The following is an 18,617-nucleotide window of genomic DNA, read 5'->3' as shown; positions in this document are numbered from 1 at the left end:
TAGGCTGACCATACGTCCCGCTTTCGGCGGGACAGTCCCGCTTTGGAGCCTCTGGTCCCGCTGTCCCGAGAAATCCTTTTTAATTAGACTTACTTTATCATGGACACTCGTTGCTATATTGAAAGCCCAGAAGAGGTTAGGTAGTAGAACAGCCGCGGAGACACTAGACCCACGAACAATCGATTAAGTAGACTTACTTTATCACGGACACTCGTTGCTATGTTGAAAGCCCAGAAGAGGTTAGGTAGTAGAACAGCCGCGGAGACACTAGAGTACACAGAAAAAAGACGGTAGAACACTCTCAAACATATCAGTGTATGTACAAGGTTTGAAAATGATCGTCGAAAAACAGCAAATCCTGAATAACTCCGCCACTGTTGAACATAGGGCCCGACCAAATACTAAATAGGTTTTTCTGGTAGCTCTTTTCGTCCTGCATCAACCCTCAGGTGTTGTACAACAGTCGTTCGCGGGACACCCTGTACAGCGTCAAAAAAATGATGCGAATTATATTTCACTCTTCCTCGATTAATTCTCGGAAGAAATAATTAATTGAAAATGATTTCCTTCTCTATTTCAGAACATTCCGTCCAACTCGATCATTCTGTTGCCTATTCAATTTTTGATTTTGCCATGTTCTTCCGTCATCAGGTTAAGCACCCAAAATGGGAAATTGATTTTGATAGTGATTTATGCTTCAAATGGGTCCCACTAATGATTCACTTAGAAATCTAGACCCAAAAATAGATATTTGTGGGATAAAAAAAGTGACCACAGTGGAATATTTTGGATTAGGAAAAATTTCCATTTCACATAAATAAAATACCCCTAAAATAAACAAACAATTTTAATAATAATAATCATGTAGTGATAATAGTAGTAAGAATAATAACCATACAGTAGTAGTAGTCATGTTAGTAATAACCATGATAAAAGTGGGTTATAAAAAATAAAATTTTGCCACATTTTGGGAGCTGTTTGTTTCCGAAAAAATCCAATGTGGCAACAATGGTGAACGAGTGTCCAAGTGAATGAATGGGTACCACTCGGTTCCGTGGGGTAAACGTGGGTTTGAGGTTTGATAGGGGTAAACCGTCCAGAAATCGAAGGAGAAGGATAAAATCCGCCCCGGGCAGGAATCGAATTCGCGGCCCAGCGCTTATTAAGCAGACGCGCTACCAACCAAGCTAACTAGGCTGGCAAAGTGAATTTTAATCTCGGTTTAAAAAAAAACTATTTTAATGGTAAAAATAATCTAGGCCGGGCCCAAAAGGACTTGTATAGTAGGAAGGGAATTTTTTTTCCTCATGCTGGGAATTTTTATATTTTTTTTTTCATCTGGCAACACTGCTTTATCCCGTTATCAGATATCAGATCAGCATCTCAGCTAGTAGGAAGGGAATTTTTTTTCCTCATGCTGGGAATTTTTATATTTTTTTTTTCATCTGGCAACACTGCTTTATCCCGTTATCAGATCAGCAATCAGGTTTGGCTTTCGGTTCGGCTGCGGTTTTCAACATCGTTTTCACACTTTTCATTCATCAATCAATTCTATCATCATTTTATTTTGTTTGCTCTATCAGTGTGCAGGGATAAATTAAAAGTTTAACGTGAAAATATGGCCAGAAGCTCAATCTGTGCTTTTAAATTAGCCGATAAGTTCTTCAAAGTTAATGTTGATAAAAACTTGGCATTTTATCTAACTTCTCGACACAGGTAAGAAAATTCAAAGTTTACTACCACTCATATTACAGCTGAAGAGACCTGTGGCTTGTCTCATGAATGATGTTACCCTCAGAAACAGGCCATACTATTAAATATTTGTAATCAAAATTTCAGTACCTACTCTACTTTCAGTCCAACTTTGTTGCTCGTTCTAGGAACATAGGGGCATCCTGAATGTATTGCTATGCTGCTGCTATAACTTGGTTGAGCATATACATATTTACCTATTGTCGGATTGAGCTTTGTGGTCCAAGAAAAACCTTGTTTCTTTTAGGATAAAGTTCCTTCCAACAGCGTGAGGTAGGGGTCATGCCAATCTCACGGACACAAAAAGCAAAACAAGCACTTCGGGTTGGAATCAAACCAGCATCCTAGTGCTTACAAGGAAGGTGTATGCTACCTTCCAAGCTAATTCTTAGACAATCATTTTGAACTCTTTTACTTTTTAAGGTGCATGTTAAATACCTACTGTTTTTGAGGTTTATCTAACTTCTCGACACAGGTAAGAAAATTCAAAGCTTACTACCACTCATATTACAGCTGAAGAGACCTGTGGCTTGTCTCATGAATGATGTTACCCTCAGAAACAGGCCATACCTACTATTAAATATTTGTAATCAAAATTTCAGTACTCTACTTTCGGTCCAACTTTGTTGCTCGTTCTAGGAACATAGGAGCATCTGAATGTATTGCTATGCTGCTGCTATAACTTGGTTGAGCCCACCCTACTCATGAATGATGTTACCCTCAGAAACAGGCCATACCTACTATTAAATATTATTAAATTTTGTAATCAAAATTTCAGTACTCTACTTTCGGTCCAACTTTGTTGTTCGTTCTAGGAACATGGGGGCATCTGAATGTATTGCTATGCTGCTGCTATAACTTGGTTGAGCATAAACATATTTACCTATTGTCGGATTGAGCTTTGTGGTCCAAGAAAAACCTTGTTTCTTTTAGGATAAAGTTCCTTCCAACACCGTGAGGTAGGGGTCATGCCAATCTCACGGACACAAAAAGCAAAACAAGCACTTTGGGTTGGAATCAAACCAGCATCCTAGTGCTTACAAGGAAGGTGTGTGCTATCTTCCAAGCTAATTCTTAGACCATAATTTTGAACTTTTTTACTTTGTAAGGTGCATGTTAAATACCTACTGTTTTTGAGACCATTTTGCTGGTGTATACATTAATTACCCTCACCTCACAAGCCCTGGGGATTTAAAGGCCCCTGTCTCTATTTTGGACCATGAATCCCCCCAATCAATTATTGAACCAAGGGGCCCTTAAAAAAAGTATATAGGTAGGCCAAAGTTTGATGTGATACTTATTTTGGACCATGAATCCCCCCAATCAATTATTGAACCAAGGGGCCCTTAAAAAAAGTATATAGGTAGGCCAAAGTTTGATGTGATATCCCAAGCCCTGGGGATTTAAAGGCCCCTGTCTCTATTTTGGACCATGAATCCCCCCAATCAATTATTGAACCAAGGGGCCCTTAAAAAAAAAGTATATAGGTAGGCCAAAGTTTGATGTGATATCCTTCCTTAGCTTAACAATAAACTATTTGAAACACTATTTTGGATTTAACCCAGTTAGAATTGCAATAAAAGTCAGGATAGGACTGGGTTTATCCAAAGTGTTTTCTTTCTTGTAGTTATCATTCTTCTCTGTGGTGGAATCAGTATAGGTATATAAATGTCCCCCCTAAACCGGATAAAATTGTGATCCAGATTCTACTCACATATGAATACAATCCTATGCTGATAGGATCATCCATGTTAAATTTCAACTCCCTTTACCTATTATTTTATCTTGTAAAAAAAGTCCTCAGCAGACTCTTTGATTTCTTGTCCCTGATAAACAAATCTGTACATCTGTGGAATGTATTAAAAAATGAGACACTACAGTACTGATGAAATCTCATTAATAAAAAAGTGATATTATACTATTCATTTTATTGCTTTTCACTTTTTTTGTGGACCTCTTATCAAACCTTGATTTGGGTTATGAATGTTATGATTGCTGATTTTGCCAGACAGTGACTTCATTGATTGATTCATTATTATTATTTATTTATTTTTGCAATTACTGAGTTATTATTGGTAGGTGGTGTTTAAAAAAGAAGAGGTGTTTCAATCACAGTTAACCTTATTTTACAGTGTGCCACCTTCAGATAATTTTGTATGATAAATTGATAACTTATATTTTGATAAGGAGCTTATTTAGGAGAATAATAAATCCCTTTCTTGAAGTTTTATTGTATCTTCCAAACTATTCAAAATCTGCTTAGCTTACCCTGGAAAAATTTACCCTTAGGTACCTAAAAAAATGCAAAAAAAAAGAAATATTTATTTATTTTTGCAATTACTGAGTTATTATTGGTAGGTGGTGTTTAAAAAAGAAGAGGTGTTTCAATCACAGTTAACCTTATTTCACAGTGTGCCACCTTCAGATAATTTTGTATGATAAATTGATAACTGATATTTTGATAAGGAGCTTATTTAAGAGAATAAATCCCTTTCTTGAAGTTTTATTGTACCTTCCTAACTATTCAAAATCTGCTTAGCTTTTACCCTGGAAAAATTTACCCTTAGGTACCTAAAAAAATGCAAAAAAAAGGAAAAAATCAAATTTACTTTACATACTTATGTTATGAATATTATTTACATAAATCTTCTTATGATTATGTAAAGGGTGTCCCAATAAGAACGAAAGATTTGAAAGGGTCATAACTTTGTTATGTGTTGTTTTATCTTGCCCAATCTTTGACAGATTGAATGAAATCAAAATTAGTCATCATTGAGTCTTAAACTGTTCAACAACGTGTTAGCATAATAAAATTGACACATTATCACTTTTGCGCGAGCATTTTCCTAGTCATAATTCTGTCATCAACGAGATACAGCCTGATTTCCTTGAATTTGTCATCAAAAATTTTGTCAAAAGGAAACAAATGTACCATCAAAGTCGAGGAAGTTATTTGTCTGATTATTGTTCCATACAAAATTTCAGAATGCTTACTTCTTAAATCATCTAAGAAGTCCATTTTATTCCACGGAGAATCATGCTTTATTATCCAATCAAATCTTGCGCTCTTATTGGGACACCCTTTATAATTTGTACGTATATAATGTTATTTTGACCGCTTTTGGACAGATTTCGACCGTTTTTTGGCGGTTTTCAGCTATATCGACAAAACGGTTAGAGATATTGTAAAAGTTAAGGTAAAAGAAGACTCAAATAAGCATCATTCAATAGGATAAGGAAAGTCGTGTGATGTTCACACCAGATTTTTTCCACAGAGAATCATGCTTTATAACCAATCAAATCTTGTTAAAATCAAATTTACTTTACATACTTATGTTATGAATATTATTTACATAAATCTTCTTATGATTATGTAAAGGGTGTCCCAATAAGAACGCAAGATTTGAAAGGGTCATAACTTTGTTATGTGTTGTTTTATTTTGCCCAATCTTTGACAGATTGAATGTAAACAAATCAAAATTAGTCATCATGGAGTCCAAAACTGTTCAACAACGTGTTAGCATAATAAAATTGACACATTATCACTTTTGCGCGAGCATTTTCCTAGTCATAATTCTGTCATTTTCCGTTTTTCTGATGAGAAATGGCCTCCGTGATCATGTAATTTTACCCCCCTAGACTATTTTTTTGTGAGGGCATCTAAAGTCAACAACAAACCCACAAGCTTTGAAGCATTGAAAGGTGAAATTGAAAGTTGCATCAACGAGATACAGCCTGATTTCCTCGAATTTGTCATCAAAAATTTTGTCAAAAAGAAACAAATGTACCATCAAAGTCAAGGAAGTTATTTGTCTGATTATTGTTCCATACAAAATTTCAGAATGTTTACTTCTTAAATCATCTAAGAAGCCTTATTTCACAGTGTGCCACCTTCAGATAATTTTGTATGATAAATTGATAACTGATATTTTGATAAGGAGCTTATTTAAGAGAATAATAAATCCCTTTTAATAATCTTGTTATAACAAATAAGTACCTACAATACTAGGTTCATTTGTTATTATCATGTACCTATTAATTCTATTATCATTCCAAAATTTTAATTGAACATTAATTTTAATTAATCCTGCCTAAATATTTTCCCCCCATTCAAGGTCCTATTAATTTACCTACTAGCATGGAATATTCCTTGTTCTGTGTGGAACAAACAAATATTGTGAAAATTTTAGATCAGGGGTTTCCAACTAGCGGCCCGCAGGCCCCATGTGGCCCGCAAAGCTTTTTTTGGACTTGAACAAACTTACCTAAATGTAAAAAATTAGGAGAACATTTTTTGAAAAATTGCGCCTGCGGTGTTCAAAATACCATCGGACTGCATTTCTGAAAAGTTGTTGGGGGGGGTCCTAAAATGCTCCCCAATGTACATACCTATGTGGCCCGCGAAGTACTTTCCAATGTAGCATGTGGCCCGCATACACATGGAAGTTGGAAACCCCTGATTTAGATCTATGTGTATATGTGATCTCTGGTGATCATATTATAGATTACAGGGTGGTTGAGTACACCATTTTATCAAACCTACATAGGCCCACGAAGTACTTTCCAATGTAGCATGTGGCCCGCATACACATGGAAGTTGGAAACCCCTGATTTAGATGTGTATATGTGATCTCTGATTATAGATTACAGGGTGGTTGAGTACACCATTTTATCAAACCTACATACATAGTTACCTAGAATTATCAGAAATCAAAATACAAAGCATGATATTCTTATGTTCAATATGTCTACTATGTGTGGTTGGTATCACAACAAGGTAGGTTTCTTTCCTCACTCCCTCCATTTTTCTTTCTTCCTCTTTTTCTCTTTCCCTCTCCCTTTTTCTCCCGTCTATAATTTATTTTTCATCTTCCATCTACATATCTGGTGAGTATGAAGGCCTTTGGTTTATGTCTTTGAGGGGACATAAAATAAAATATGTCAGCTTAGAATATGTTGTTCCATAATGCTAAGAAGATCCTGATTCGTGCCTTCTACTCCAGTCCTCCTATTCATGGAGCGAGAATTGTGCAGGAGATTCTGGGTGACCCCAAACTAAAGGCTCAGTGGTGAGTTAAGGGTTGTGAACTAATTTATCGTAATTGTCCCTGGGGATGTTGTGTAATCTGTATAAAGAACATATAGTTCTTTTTATTTCCTCACTACCTCTCTTGGCTTAGTTATCTGTGTAGGCTTGTTAAACTTTAGACCTCGTATTCAAAGCTCGTATTTATTATTATTACTTAGGCTTAACGTCTTTGTATAACTACTAAGGTCTTTAGTGACAGGGGTTTTATCATCCATTCGTCGACATGCTACCCACATTAACCTCACTAAAATTCAATTTTTAATTGCCGTTCTAATGAAAAAGTTTAAAGAGTTGTGACGTCAGATTTCACGTCAAAATGCGCAGAAACTCTTGCACACAAACAAACGAAGCGAGAGTCATGAATTATGACGTCATCGCCTACCGGAGCGTATGCCGTGACGTCAAACACGATTTACCGGTATTTTTGAAATCGATTTATCTCGGTATCTAGAAGTCGTAGAAGAAAAAAAATCAGTTGGTCCTCGTTTTTCCTAACACTGCTCTTTTATTGACTTATTTTTAGGTATAAGTGTGTTATCTTATTATTGTTATGAACGTCAGATGTGACGCTGTATTGGGTAGAAGATAACTTGGAAGATGTTGTCGAGACATGAGTAGTCCTGATTGTTAGAGCAGGTGCTTGTTACCCATAGTATGTTATCAGTTATCAGGCATAACTGTGAAGAAATTCTACGATTGTTTGAGCAGGTGCTTGTTACCCATAGTTTGTTATCAAGCATAACTGTGAAGAAATTCTATGATTGTTTGAGCAGGTGCTTGTTACCCATAGTTTGTTATCAAGCATAACTGTGAAGAAATTCTATCTCCACCTTGTTTACTCCGAGCTTATGGGCTTTGAATTTTCTTGGTAGTGGACTAGGTGTATAGGCCGAATCTGCCTAGTGAGTGGAGAGAGAGAGAGAGAGAGAGAGAGAGATCACTCCGCGGGCTGCGACTGGCACTTGAAATTCTACCTCCACCTTGTTTACTCCGAGCTCCTACTTATGGGCTTTGAATTTTCTTGGTAGTGGACCAGGTGTATAGGCCGAATCTGCCTAGTGAGTGGGGAGAGAGAGAGAGAGAGAGATCACTCCGCGGGCTGCGACTGGCACTAACAAAATGGACCAATCACGAATTTCGGCCATTATGCCAACTTGAAGTGCACATTCCGCGGTCATGCCCAAATGGTCCAGCCAAACAAACAGTCAACACTCAATGGTCTCAGCGAAGGGTTCAAATAGTAGATATCCTCTGTTTGTCAATTTTTTTCTCTAAATACGCCGACCCTATTTAAGTAGGAAAAGGCTAGGAAGAAGAAGAAGAAAATTATTATCTCATGGACCAATCACGAATTTCGGCCATTATGCCAACTTGAAGTGCACATTCCGCGGTCATGCCCAAATGGTCCAGCCAAACAAACAGTCGACACTCAATGGTCTCAGCGAAGGGTTCAAATAGATATCCTCTGTTTGTCAATTTTTTTCTCTAAATACGCCGATCCTATTTAAGTAGGAAAAGGCTAGGAAGAAGAAGAAGAAGAAGAAAATTATTATCTCTACTGCCCAAATGGTCCAGCCAAACAAACAGTCGACACTCAATGGTCTCAGCGAAGGGTTCAAATAGATATCCTCTGTTTGTCAATTTTTTTTTCTCTAAATACGCCGACCCTGTTTAAGTAGGAAAAGGCTAGGAAGAAGAAGAAAATTATTATCTCTAATTCCATCTTGTCTATTATACGCAATGTTACATTCCACCTGGTGTGTTGATCTGTCTTGTGTTACCCTCAGAAATATGATATACACGAATCCAAAATCCAAAGTCTCGTGAACTTTGGTGGGTGTGTCATATTAATTTTACTTACACAGTACACCTGTCAAATACTCATATGTGCCTCTATCAATCATATCCGTCTAAGAAATCGAAGTTTTCGTGGCTTGGCTCAAAGTCACCTCTCAGCTTCAAACAAGAAAAATGCTTAGCTCAAAATTATAGTTTAAGGATACAAAAAGTAAAAACAAATACCGTACGCTTTATTAGATTTAAGATGTCTTTATTTATGTTGTGATATTATTTTTGTTTCAAAAGATCTTTTCTTTTTCACTTTTATAAGAAATTATTGTTCCATTTTCAAACTATACAGTGTACCAAAAATTTCTGTAAGTTAGACCTCTTAGTTATCCTATCCATTTAGTTTGTTTATTTGTTACCACCGTGTAGGTACCTATGTATTTTCATCAAATGAAATTTCTGAACTTTACATTTTAATTTGTTAACTTTGAGTCAAAGTTGAAAATAAAGCTATATCTACTCATCTCTGATTGAGAAATTTCTACTTTGCATTTGAATTATTATTACTTGTGTTTTCAGAGTTATTAATATCAGATGGTATATTATATTTTAAGTTGCATTTTTTATGTATAAACAATAAACATAAATAAACATGGAGATTTTTGAAGTTGTACCTGTACATATAATTTTTATAAATGCGCCTTTACCAAACTTGTAAAAAGATCGTTCTTTCAAAATATACAGAGCATTCGAAAAGTCTTGAAACCCCTGAATATTTTTTGAATGGCTAAAGATGAGAAGCTGAAATTTGGGTTATGTTTTATCTTTTGAAATGCAACTTCTGAAGTAGCCATTAAATTCTTGGCGGAGCCAGGGTCGGCCCCAGGGGGGTCAACTTCAAAATCTTAAATGGAACCCCCTGATTGTGATACCTCAAATAAAAGGTCTTGAAAAACTTAGTACTTTGGCCTAGAAGAAAAAGAAAAATTCAGTTGGTCCTCATTTTTCCTGCTCTATGACTTTGAAACATCACCTAAGTAAGCGCAACTGATCTATTGTTTCAGTACATAAATGTTTTTTTTTTCTTCTTCTTCTTCTTCTTCTTCTTTCTTTCTTTTTTATCCTCCATTAGACAACAAGCTACTCAAAAGAAAAAAAAATCGAATTATTTTATTGAAAAGTTAGTCAATGACCAGCAGCAATATTACGAATGTACCTACATACATGCATGAGCGCATGAGCAATTCAATGAACATCACTCGTTCAAGCTTGAAGGAAAAAAAGTCATAGATTCGAATCTAGACTTCTGTCACTAATGCAAACGGTAAAGCTGTATTTTATTATGTGATTTTTATAGTCATACACAATTTCACTTTGGACTAGCAGCGGGTGTGGTGACGTCATTACGTCCAAACTAATCCAAAGAGAAATTTCGTATGATAACTAAAAAAAAAGTCACTGAAAAAAATACGGCTTAATATTACGTATAACAACTACTCAAAAGAAAAAAAAATCGAATTATTTTATTGAAAAGTTAGTCAATGACCAGCAGCGATATTACGAATGTACCTACAATACCTACATGCATGAGCAATTTAATGAACATCACTCGTTCAAGCTTGAAGGAAAAAAAGTCATAGATTCGAATCTAGACTTTCCATGTTCTAGTACCTGCTAGAAACTAGACCATGGGTGTAGGGATGCTACACTAAAATAATAAACAAGTACAAGGTACCTGCACTTAATTTATTTTTGTTTGTGTAATTTTCTGTTATCAGACAACACTGCTCTTTTATTGACTTATTTTTAGGTATAAGTGTGTTATCTTATTATTGTTATGAACGTCAGATGTGACGCTGTATTGGGTAAAAGATAACTTGGAAGATGTTGTCGAGACATGAGTAGTCCTGATTGTTTGAGCAGGTGCTTGTTACCCATAGTTTGTTATCAAGCATAACTGTGAAGAAATTCTATCTCCACCTTGTTTACTCCGAGCTCCTACTTATGGGCTTTGAATTTTCTTGGTAGTGGACCAGGTGTATAGGCCGAATCTGCCTAGTGAGTGGAGAGAGAGAGAGAGAGAGAGAGAGAGATCACTCCGCGGGCTGCGACTGGCACTTACAAAATGGACCAATCACGAATTTCGGCCATTATGCCAACTTGAAGTGCACATTCCGCGGTCATGCCCAAATGGTCCAGCCAAACAAACAGTCGACACTCAATGGTCTCAGCGAAGGGTTCAAATAGATATCCTCTGTTTGTCAATTTTTTTCTCTAAATACGCCGATCCTATTTAAGTAGGAAAAGGCTAGGAAGAAGAAGAAGAAGAAGAAAATTATTATCTCTACTTAATTCCATCTTGTCTATTTGTCAGTTCATCATGGTTTGCCGATGTTCCGATGGGCCCCCCGGACGCCATTCTAGGTGTCACCGAAGCCTTCAAGAAAGACACGAACGTGAACAAGATCAACCTGGGAGTCGGGGCGTACCGTGATGACCAAGGCAAACCCTACGTATTGCCCAGTGTGAAGCAAGCGGATGAGATAGTACTCAACAAGAACCTGGACAAGGAGTATGCACCGATCATAGGAGCGCCAGACTTTGGCAAGTTGGCCGCCCAGCTGGCGTATGGAGAGGATTGTCCTCAGCTCAAAGACAACCTAGTAAGTACCGGTCCTCAGCTTAGCTCCATACACAAAAAGCACAATCTGAGGCTTAGGTGTAGGGGCTAACAGTCCTAAACGATGGGTCAAGCTTCTACGAAGTCCCGGTAACTTGAACTTCATTTTACTTTTTCAAGAGGTTTGATAGAGGGAACTACAACTATCTACTGAGGCTTTTTATGGTCCAAAAAAAAAAAAAAAAAAAAAAAAAACTTTCAATATTTTAATTAGTAAACAGAAAAAGAAGGAAAATACATTCAGAAAAAAAAATTGCGAGAGTTTTGTTTAAACTTCCCGGACTGTCCAGCATGAAGGTTCCCACCCGACTCCCACCCTCGGCACCTAACTTTGGTAGCACAACCGAAAAGTCTAGAAAGAGGAGGAGCTTAAGTCAAAAGTTAGAGTGGGGGAATTTCTTTTGCGCATGCCTCAGAACTTGGAGCTTTCTAGACGATACTACTGAGCGTTTCACACGATGCCAAACTCGGTTGGTTCAAAGGCAGTAAGAGGGGTATATTTCCCCTATCGAACTTGTGCTACCAAATTTAGGTCCCGAGGGTGGGAACCTTCATGCTAGACAGTCTGGGAAACTTAAAAAAAAACCCTCGCAATTTTTTTTTTTTCTGAATTTTTTTCGTCTTCAAATTTTGTTCTATTCATTATTATTACTACTACTTTTTATTATTATTTTTTTTTTTCAACATTATTCAGCCAAATTTGAAGTTTCATTATTTCTTTATTACTTTTCTATTACATTTTTATTATTTCCAAGTCCAGTTTTTTTCTATTTTCAAAAATATTTTTTCGCGGGCAATCACAGGACAAAGAGCTAATTGAAATGTATTTATTATTTATTGTTGGGTACCTACAATAGTTTTCGGTTGACCTTTCACAATGACTTGTTTATCCTGCCCGAATAGGACTGAAAAGTCCCTTTACCCCAGCAGTCTAAACAAGGTCTCGTATATTTGATGGGTTCTTTCACAATGACTTGTTTATCCTGCCCGAATAGGACTGAAAAGTCCCTTTACCCCAGCAGTCTAAACAAGGTCTCGTATATTTGATGGGTTAAATAGAACAGCCGCGGAGACACTAGAGTACACAGAAAAAAGACGGTAGAACACTCTCAAACATATCAGTGTATGTACAAGGTTTGAAAATCGTCGAAAAACAGCAAATCCTAAATAACTCCGCCGCTGTTGAATATAGGGCCCGACCAAATAGGTTTTTCTGGTAGCTCTTTTCGTCCTGCATTAACCCTCAGGTGTTGTACAACAGTCGTTCGCGAGACACCCTGTATAGCGTCAAAAAAATGATGCGAATTATATTTCACTCTTCTTGTTTATCCTGCCCGAATAGGACTGAAAAGTCCCTTTACCCCAGCAGTCTAAACAAGGTCTCGTATATTTGATGGGTTAAATACATGGCGATAGAGTATACATCAGTGTCTTCGAGCACATTTGGAATAATGTCCATATCTCTACTCTCTCTACTAAAAGACCACGTGTGACGTTATTTTGGGATCAAACATTGACTTAAAGGCCAATGACATGGAAGTTTAACTTGATGAAAGCCATCAAGGTTAGGGGGAAAATCAATTTTTCAGCTCAAGCCTATACTACACCCTTTCACTCTTCTCGATTAATTCTCGGAAGAAATAATTAATTGAAAATGATTTCCTTCTCTATTTCAGAACATTCCGTCCAACTCGATCATTCTGTTGCACGCCTGCGCGCACAATCCCACCGGCGTGGATCCCAAGCCCGAGCAATGGAAGGAACTGGCGGCTGTTGTCAAGCAGAAGAAACTCTATCCCTTCTTCGACATGGCGTACCAAGGCTTTGCCTCGGGCAATACCACCCAGGATGCCTTTGCCGTGCGCTACTTCCTGAAGGAAGTTGGCCAGCTGTGTCTAGCACAGAGCTTTGCCAAGAATATGGGCCTTTACGGTATGTTTTCTTTTTTTTTTCTTTTTTTTAGAGAGATAGAGAGGGAGGAGGGAGGTTTGATGAGGGAACTTTAACGCTGGAGGTCCTAGCGTCTTGAAATCGGATAGGGAGAGAGCCGTTTTGAGAAATAATCATCTATCTAGGTTATTATGTAGATAAGAAGTGTCCCTGGTTTCCAGAAGGTACGGTTCGGCCGTTATTCTGGGCTAAAGTTCGACTATTTAAGGCTATACGGGCAAAAAGCTCAAAAGGCGTTCGCGCTTCTCAGGACTTAACCTTTAGCGGTTATTCTGGGCTAAAGTTCGACTATTTAAGGCTATACGGGCAAAAAGCTCAAAAGGCGTTCGCGCTTCTCAGGACTTAACCTTTAGCCTCAGAGAGCTTCGATAGTTTATGATGATCAAAAGTGTCCGCGAACCGGACCTCGAGAAATGTACGGTTCGGCCGCTATTTAAGGCCAAAACTTGGAAAAATATTTTCAGTTTATCCCATGACTGTTGTAAAACTCTAGAGCGTTTTAATTGCTTTTCTATGAGGATTAATAAACCTTTAAGAGGAGCTAGCAATGAGTAATAAAGGGTGCTATTTTCAATGTTGAGGATTTCGCAGACTATAATAACAGAACTCCTATCATTATTAGTTGAATTTAAAATAGTTTACCTTCTAAGCCTTATAGGAGTAGTTCTTTTATCAGTATTATGACATGTATCTATTCAGTTCATCAATTTCAATGTTGAGGATTTCGCAGACTATAATAACAGAACTCCTATCATTATTAGTTGAATTTAAAATAGTTTACCTTCTAAGCCTTATGGGAGTAGTTCTTTTATGAGTATTATGACATGTATCTATTCAGTTCATCAAATAAACTTATAAACCATTTTCTGCCTCTGCGTGGTTTCGAACCTTTGCCCTCTTTCTCACGAGATGTACACTTTCACCACTGTGTTAGGTAGGCACCATTATTAAAACTGTGCCTGAGAACAAATCGTAATTAGCAATCTAATTAATATGTCATACATCTAATAGTTTTAAATTTCAGCATCCTCTTCAGTACCATGCTAGATTATTGCTACAAATGTTTCCCCATCTTATCAATGAACTATAAACCTGCAAGTCCTTCAATTCAAAAAATGATTATAGGAGAGATGTGAGGACAAGAATGAACAAGAGGAGAGTTAGTATCGGGTACCCTAATAGATTCAGTCAGAAGACTAGCAGTCACTTCAATCCAGTTGGCCCCATGATGGGAAAACTTAATACTGAAGAACGGAGGACAACCTCACGTCTTTAAGGTCAGAAGAGGTATGGCAAAGGCTATGAACTCTATAGCGGACAGACGTACTGACTAATCCGTAAGGTGTAGTACGCTGGGAACACAAGCCATGCTGTAGTGTGCTGCGAGGACCACAAGGAAAATTAAAAGAAAAGCTTTGAAGTTTCACACTAGATTGGACTTGAAAAGTTGATCATGCAAAGAGTGCTCTTGTGTTTGGCGACGTTGGAGATTTTCGCGACCGCCGAAAAGTAAGTTGGAAATTGAACTCTTGTTATCAGTGTGAAAACTATGTGATTTTACAATGATGAAGAGAAAAGTTTAGATAAAGCTAGCCGAGATGCATGCTAAGTGCTCTTGTGTTTGGCGACGTTGGAGATTTTCGCGACCGCCGAAAAGTAAGTTGGAAATTGAACTCTTGTTTTCAGTGTGAAAACTTATGTGATTTTACAATGATGAAGAGAAAAGTTTAGATAAAGCTAGCCGAGATGCATGCTAGCTTTGGGAGATCGAATCGCCTCTCCCTTTTTCTCCCGTCTATAATTTATTTTTCATCTTCCATCTACATATCTGGTGAGTATGAAGGCCTTTGGTTTATGTCTTTGTGGGGACATAAAATAAAATATGTCAGCTTAGAATATGTTGTTCCATAATGCTAACAGTGTAACAAAGGACCTCTTTATTGCTATAATGGAAAGGGGAAGAGGGAAACATAAAACAAAACTACTCAAGAGGAAGCGTATTTATTATTATTACTTAGGCTTAACGTCTTTGTATAACTACTAAGGTCTTTAGTGACAGGGGTTTTATCATCCATTCGTCGACAAGCTACCCACATTCCCACATTAACCTCACCCAGTCTTATAGGGGCCGGGAAAAGCCAGCAGACGCGATTGTCGAAATTTTCACATATCTGGATATTTACTTAACGTTTGATTCAACCCTCGAACGTCCTGTGTGCTTTTGATGAAAGTTAAGTAAAAATATTCAATTTACAATTATTAAGTTCACAATCATTAGGCCTCTCTGAACCTTCTGTAAATATACAAGGTTAGCGAGACCCATTCTTCCTATTGAAACCAAAAGCCAGCAGACGCGATTGTCGAAATTTTCACATATCTGGATATTTACTTAACGTTTGATTAATTCCCTTCTATCTTTCTTTACTTTTAGGTTGACCGAAGTGAAAGGCATGGCAGACCGAATCATTTCCATGAGACAAAACGTTTGATTAATTCCCTTCTATCTTTCTTTACTTCTAGGTTGACCGAAGTGAAAGGCATGGCAGACCGAATCATTTCCATGAGACAATCTCTGAAGGACAACCTACAGAAGGAAGGCTCCAACAAACCCTGGAACCATATCACTGATCAGATTGGCATGTTCTGCTATACTGGACTCAATGCTACTCAGGTACGAAGAAAATTAATCCACGATAGATCACTGAAGTTAAGCAACGTCGAATGAGACACATTTATGCTTATTCAGGTGCTGGATCTGGTGATAGGTTTAGGTACGTCGTGTCACTGGTGTCTGCACATTTATGAACAGAATATTTTTCTCCAAACCAGTTTTAAAAAATAATAATCTCTTGTTTCTGTCTCTCGTGAATGGGTTTGATACAGGGAAACTAACAACGGAGGTCTCATCGCCCCGAAATCGAAGAGAGAAAGAGGATAGGAAAAAGCCAACCGTTTTGAAAACGTAGGGTCCCTATAGGATAAAGTTCCCTCTGGGCGGAAATCGAACCCGTGGTCTAGAGATTACAAGGTGTGCTACAAGGAGTGCTACTCTGCAAGCTAACTAAGATGGCCCATCCCATCTAAATCTGAAAGTTGATGGGTACCCTTTGTCACTAATGCAAACGGTAATCTCTTGTTTCTGTCTCTCGTGAATGGGTTTGATACAGGGAAACTAACAACGGAGGTCTCATCGCCCCGAAATCGAAGAGAGAAAGGGGATAGGAGAAAGCCAACCGTTTTGAAAACGTAGGGTCCCTATAGGATAAAGTTCCCTCTGGGCGGGAATCGAACCCGTGGTCTAGAGATTACAACGTAGGAGTGCTACTCTGCAAGCTAACTAAGGTGGCCCATCTAAATCTGAAAGTTGATGGGTACCCTTTGTCATTAATGCAAACGGTAAAGCTGTATTTTATTAAGTATGTGATTTTTATAGTCATACACAATTTCTCTTTGGACTAGCAGCGGGTGTGGTGGCGCCATTACGTCCAAACTAATCCAAAGAGAAATTTCGTATGATAACTAAAAAAAAGTCACTGAAAAAAAATACGGCTTAATATTACGTACCTATAACAAGATGATTTTTAAACATTTCTCTTATTTCATTTTTCATCCTCTCTGTTAGGTTGAGAAGTTGATCAAGGAGCACAGCGTATACTTGACCAAGGACGGCAGAATTTCCATGGCCGGAGTCACCTCCAAGAATGTGGGATACCTGGCCAAGGCTATCCATGCGGTCACTAAATAGTTCCGACACTCCATACCCTATCGGTCTGTGCCGCAAGTAAGTTTTCTCTGCCTCTTCTGCGTTAGGAAAAATCTTTACTTTAAATACATAAAGCGGATTCTGTTCACTCAATAAAAAAAAAATAAATAAAAAAAAAACTTATACATACATACATATGTTTGAGAAAAATACAGATTAAGAAAAAAGATGCTCTCCACAAGAATGAAGATTTCCAATTGAATGATAGTTTTGACTATGATGTGCAACTAGTCACAGGCTGGCAGCTACTTTATTTGTTCTTAATATTAAATAAAGGGCCACTGCCAAAAAAAAAAAAAAAAAAACTTATACATATGTTTGAGAAAAATACAAATTATACAAATTAAGAAAAAAGATGCCCTCCACAAGAATGAAGATTTCCAATTGAATGGTAGTTTTGACTATGATGTGCAACTAGTCACAGGCTGGCAGCTACTTTATTTGTTCTTAATATTAAATAAAGGGCCAAGGATGAGTTGAGCTTATACGAATCTACGATATTCCGTAACGAAGCACGAGCAACCTGCCAGTTTTTTCTACAAAAAATAAGGAGAAAGTAAACAGGAAACCAGGGCGAAGTTAATGCCCGTGGCATTCTCTGCCACTAAACCCCAACCTATTCGAAAAACCCCGTTTGAAACTATTGTCTTTTCTCCTTGTTTTTCAGATTCTCCTCACGCATTTTACACGCAATGTTACATTCCACCTGGTGTGTTGATCTGTCTTGTGTTACCCTCAGAAATATGATATACACGAATCCAAAATCCAAAGTCTCGTGAACTTTGGTGGGTGTGTCATATTAATTTTACTTACACAGTACACCTGTCTATGATATACACGAATCCAAAATCCAAAGTCTCGTGAACTTTGGTGGGTGTGTCATATTAATTTTACTTACACAGTACACCTGTCAAAATACTCATATGTGCCTCTATCAATCATATCCGTCTAAGAAATCGAAGTTTTCGTGGCTTGGCTCAAAGTCACCTCTCAGCTTCAAACAAGAAAAATGCTTAGCTCAAAATTATAGTTTAAGGATACAAAAAGTAAAAACAAATACCGTACGCTTTATTAGATTTAAGATGTCTTTATTTATGTTGTGATATTATTTTTGTTTCAAAAGATCTTTTCTTTTTCACTTTTATAAGAAATTATTGTTCCATTTTCAAACTATACAGTGTACCAAAAATTTCTGTAAGTTAGACCTCTTAGTTATCCTATCCAATTAGTTTGTTTATTTGTTACCACCGTGTAGGTACCTATGTATTTTCATCAAATGAAATTTCTGAACTTTACATTTTGATTTGTTAACTTTGAGTCAAAGTTCAGATGGTATATTATATTTTAACCTCCTCATTGCCAATGTCCACAATTGTGGACATCTCCTCTGTAGTTATAGAATACCAAGCAAATTTTGACAGATGTAGTGCCCAATGACCAATGTCCTCAATTGTGGACATGTAGTTTTGTAGTTGCTCAATACCAAGAAATTTTCCGAAATGAAACTTTGAAAAAAATTTGAATTTAAAAAATAGAGGTGTTTTAAAATAGGTTGGAACAATTTTTCTTAGGTACTTTTTTCTTCTTTCTAGTAT

The 18,617-nt window shown here is 37.2% G+C and overlaps 1 protein-coding gene and 2 long non-coding RNA genes across 3 annotated transcripts in view; 2 read left to right on the top strand and 1 right to left on the bottom strand.

Annotated features, from left to right (window-relative positions):
• Positions 1-17,013, top strand: part of LOC103520387 (aspartate aminotransferase, mitochondrial) — a 38,662-nt gene extending 21,649 nt beyond the window's left edge. Inside the window, exons 4-6 of the mRNA XM_026831525.1 lie at positions 12,986-13,245; positions 15,780-15,930; positions 16,882-17,013. Of these exons, the coding sequence (XP_026687326.1) occupies positions 12,986-13,245; positions 15,780-15,930; positions 16,882-17,004 (534 nt within the window). The 3' untranslated portion in view covers positions 17,005-17,013. The remainder of the gene's footprint in view (positions 1-12,985; positions 13,246-15,779; positions 15,931-16,881) is intronic.
• On the top strand, positions 11,482-12,886 carry LOC113471997. The gene is made up of 2 exons (XR_003394488.1): positions 11,482-12,249; positions 12,689-12,886. It is a non-coding gene; the product is annotated as an uncharacterized LOC113471997 (long non-coding RNA).
• A 677-nt stretch (positions 17,014-17,690) lies between the features above and the next one.
• LOC113471996 lies at positions 17,691-18,610 on the bottom strand. Its single transcript, XR_003394487.1, has 2 exons — positions 17,930-18,610; positions 17,691-17,844 (listed from the first exon to the last, which is right to left on the bottom strand). It is a non-coding gene; the product is annotated as an uncharacterized LOC113471996 (long non-coding RNA).
• Between the last annotated feature and the right edge of the window lie 7 nt (positions 18,611-18,617).

Source organism: Diaphorina citri, unplaced genomic scaffold, assembly GCF_000475195.1.
Source record: "Diaphorina citri unplaced genomic scaffold, Diaci psyllid genome assembly version 1.1 scaffold3557, whole genome shotgun sequence".
Lineage (NCBI taxonomy): Eukaryota > Metazoa > Arthropoda > Insecta > Hemiptera > Psyllidae > Diaphorina > Diaphorina citri.
The sequence above is the reverse complement of the archived record's forward strand: the minus strand, read 5'-3'. Positions and strand labels throughout refer to the sequence as shown.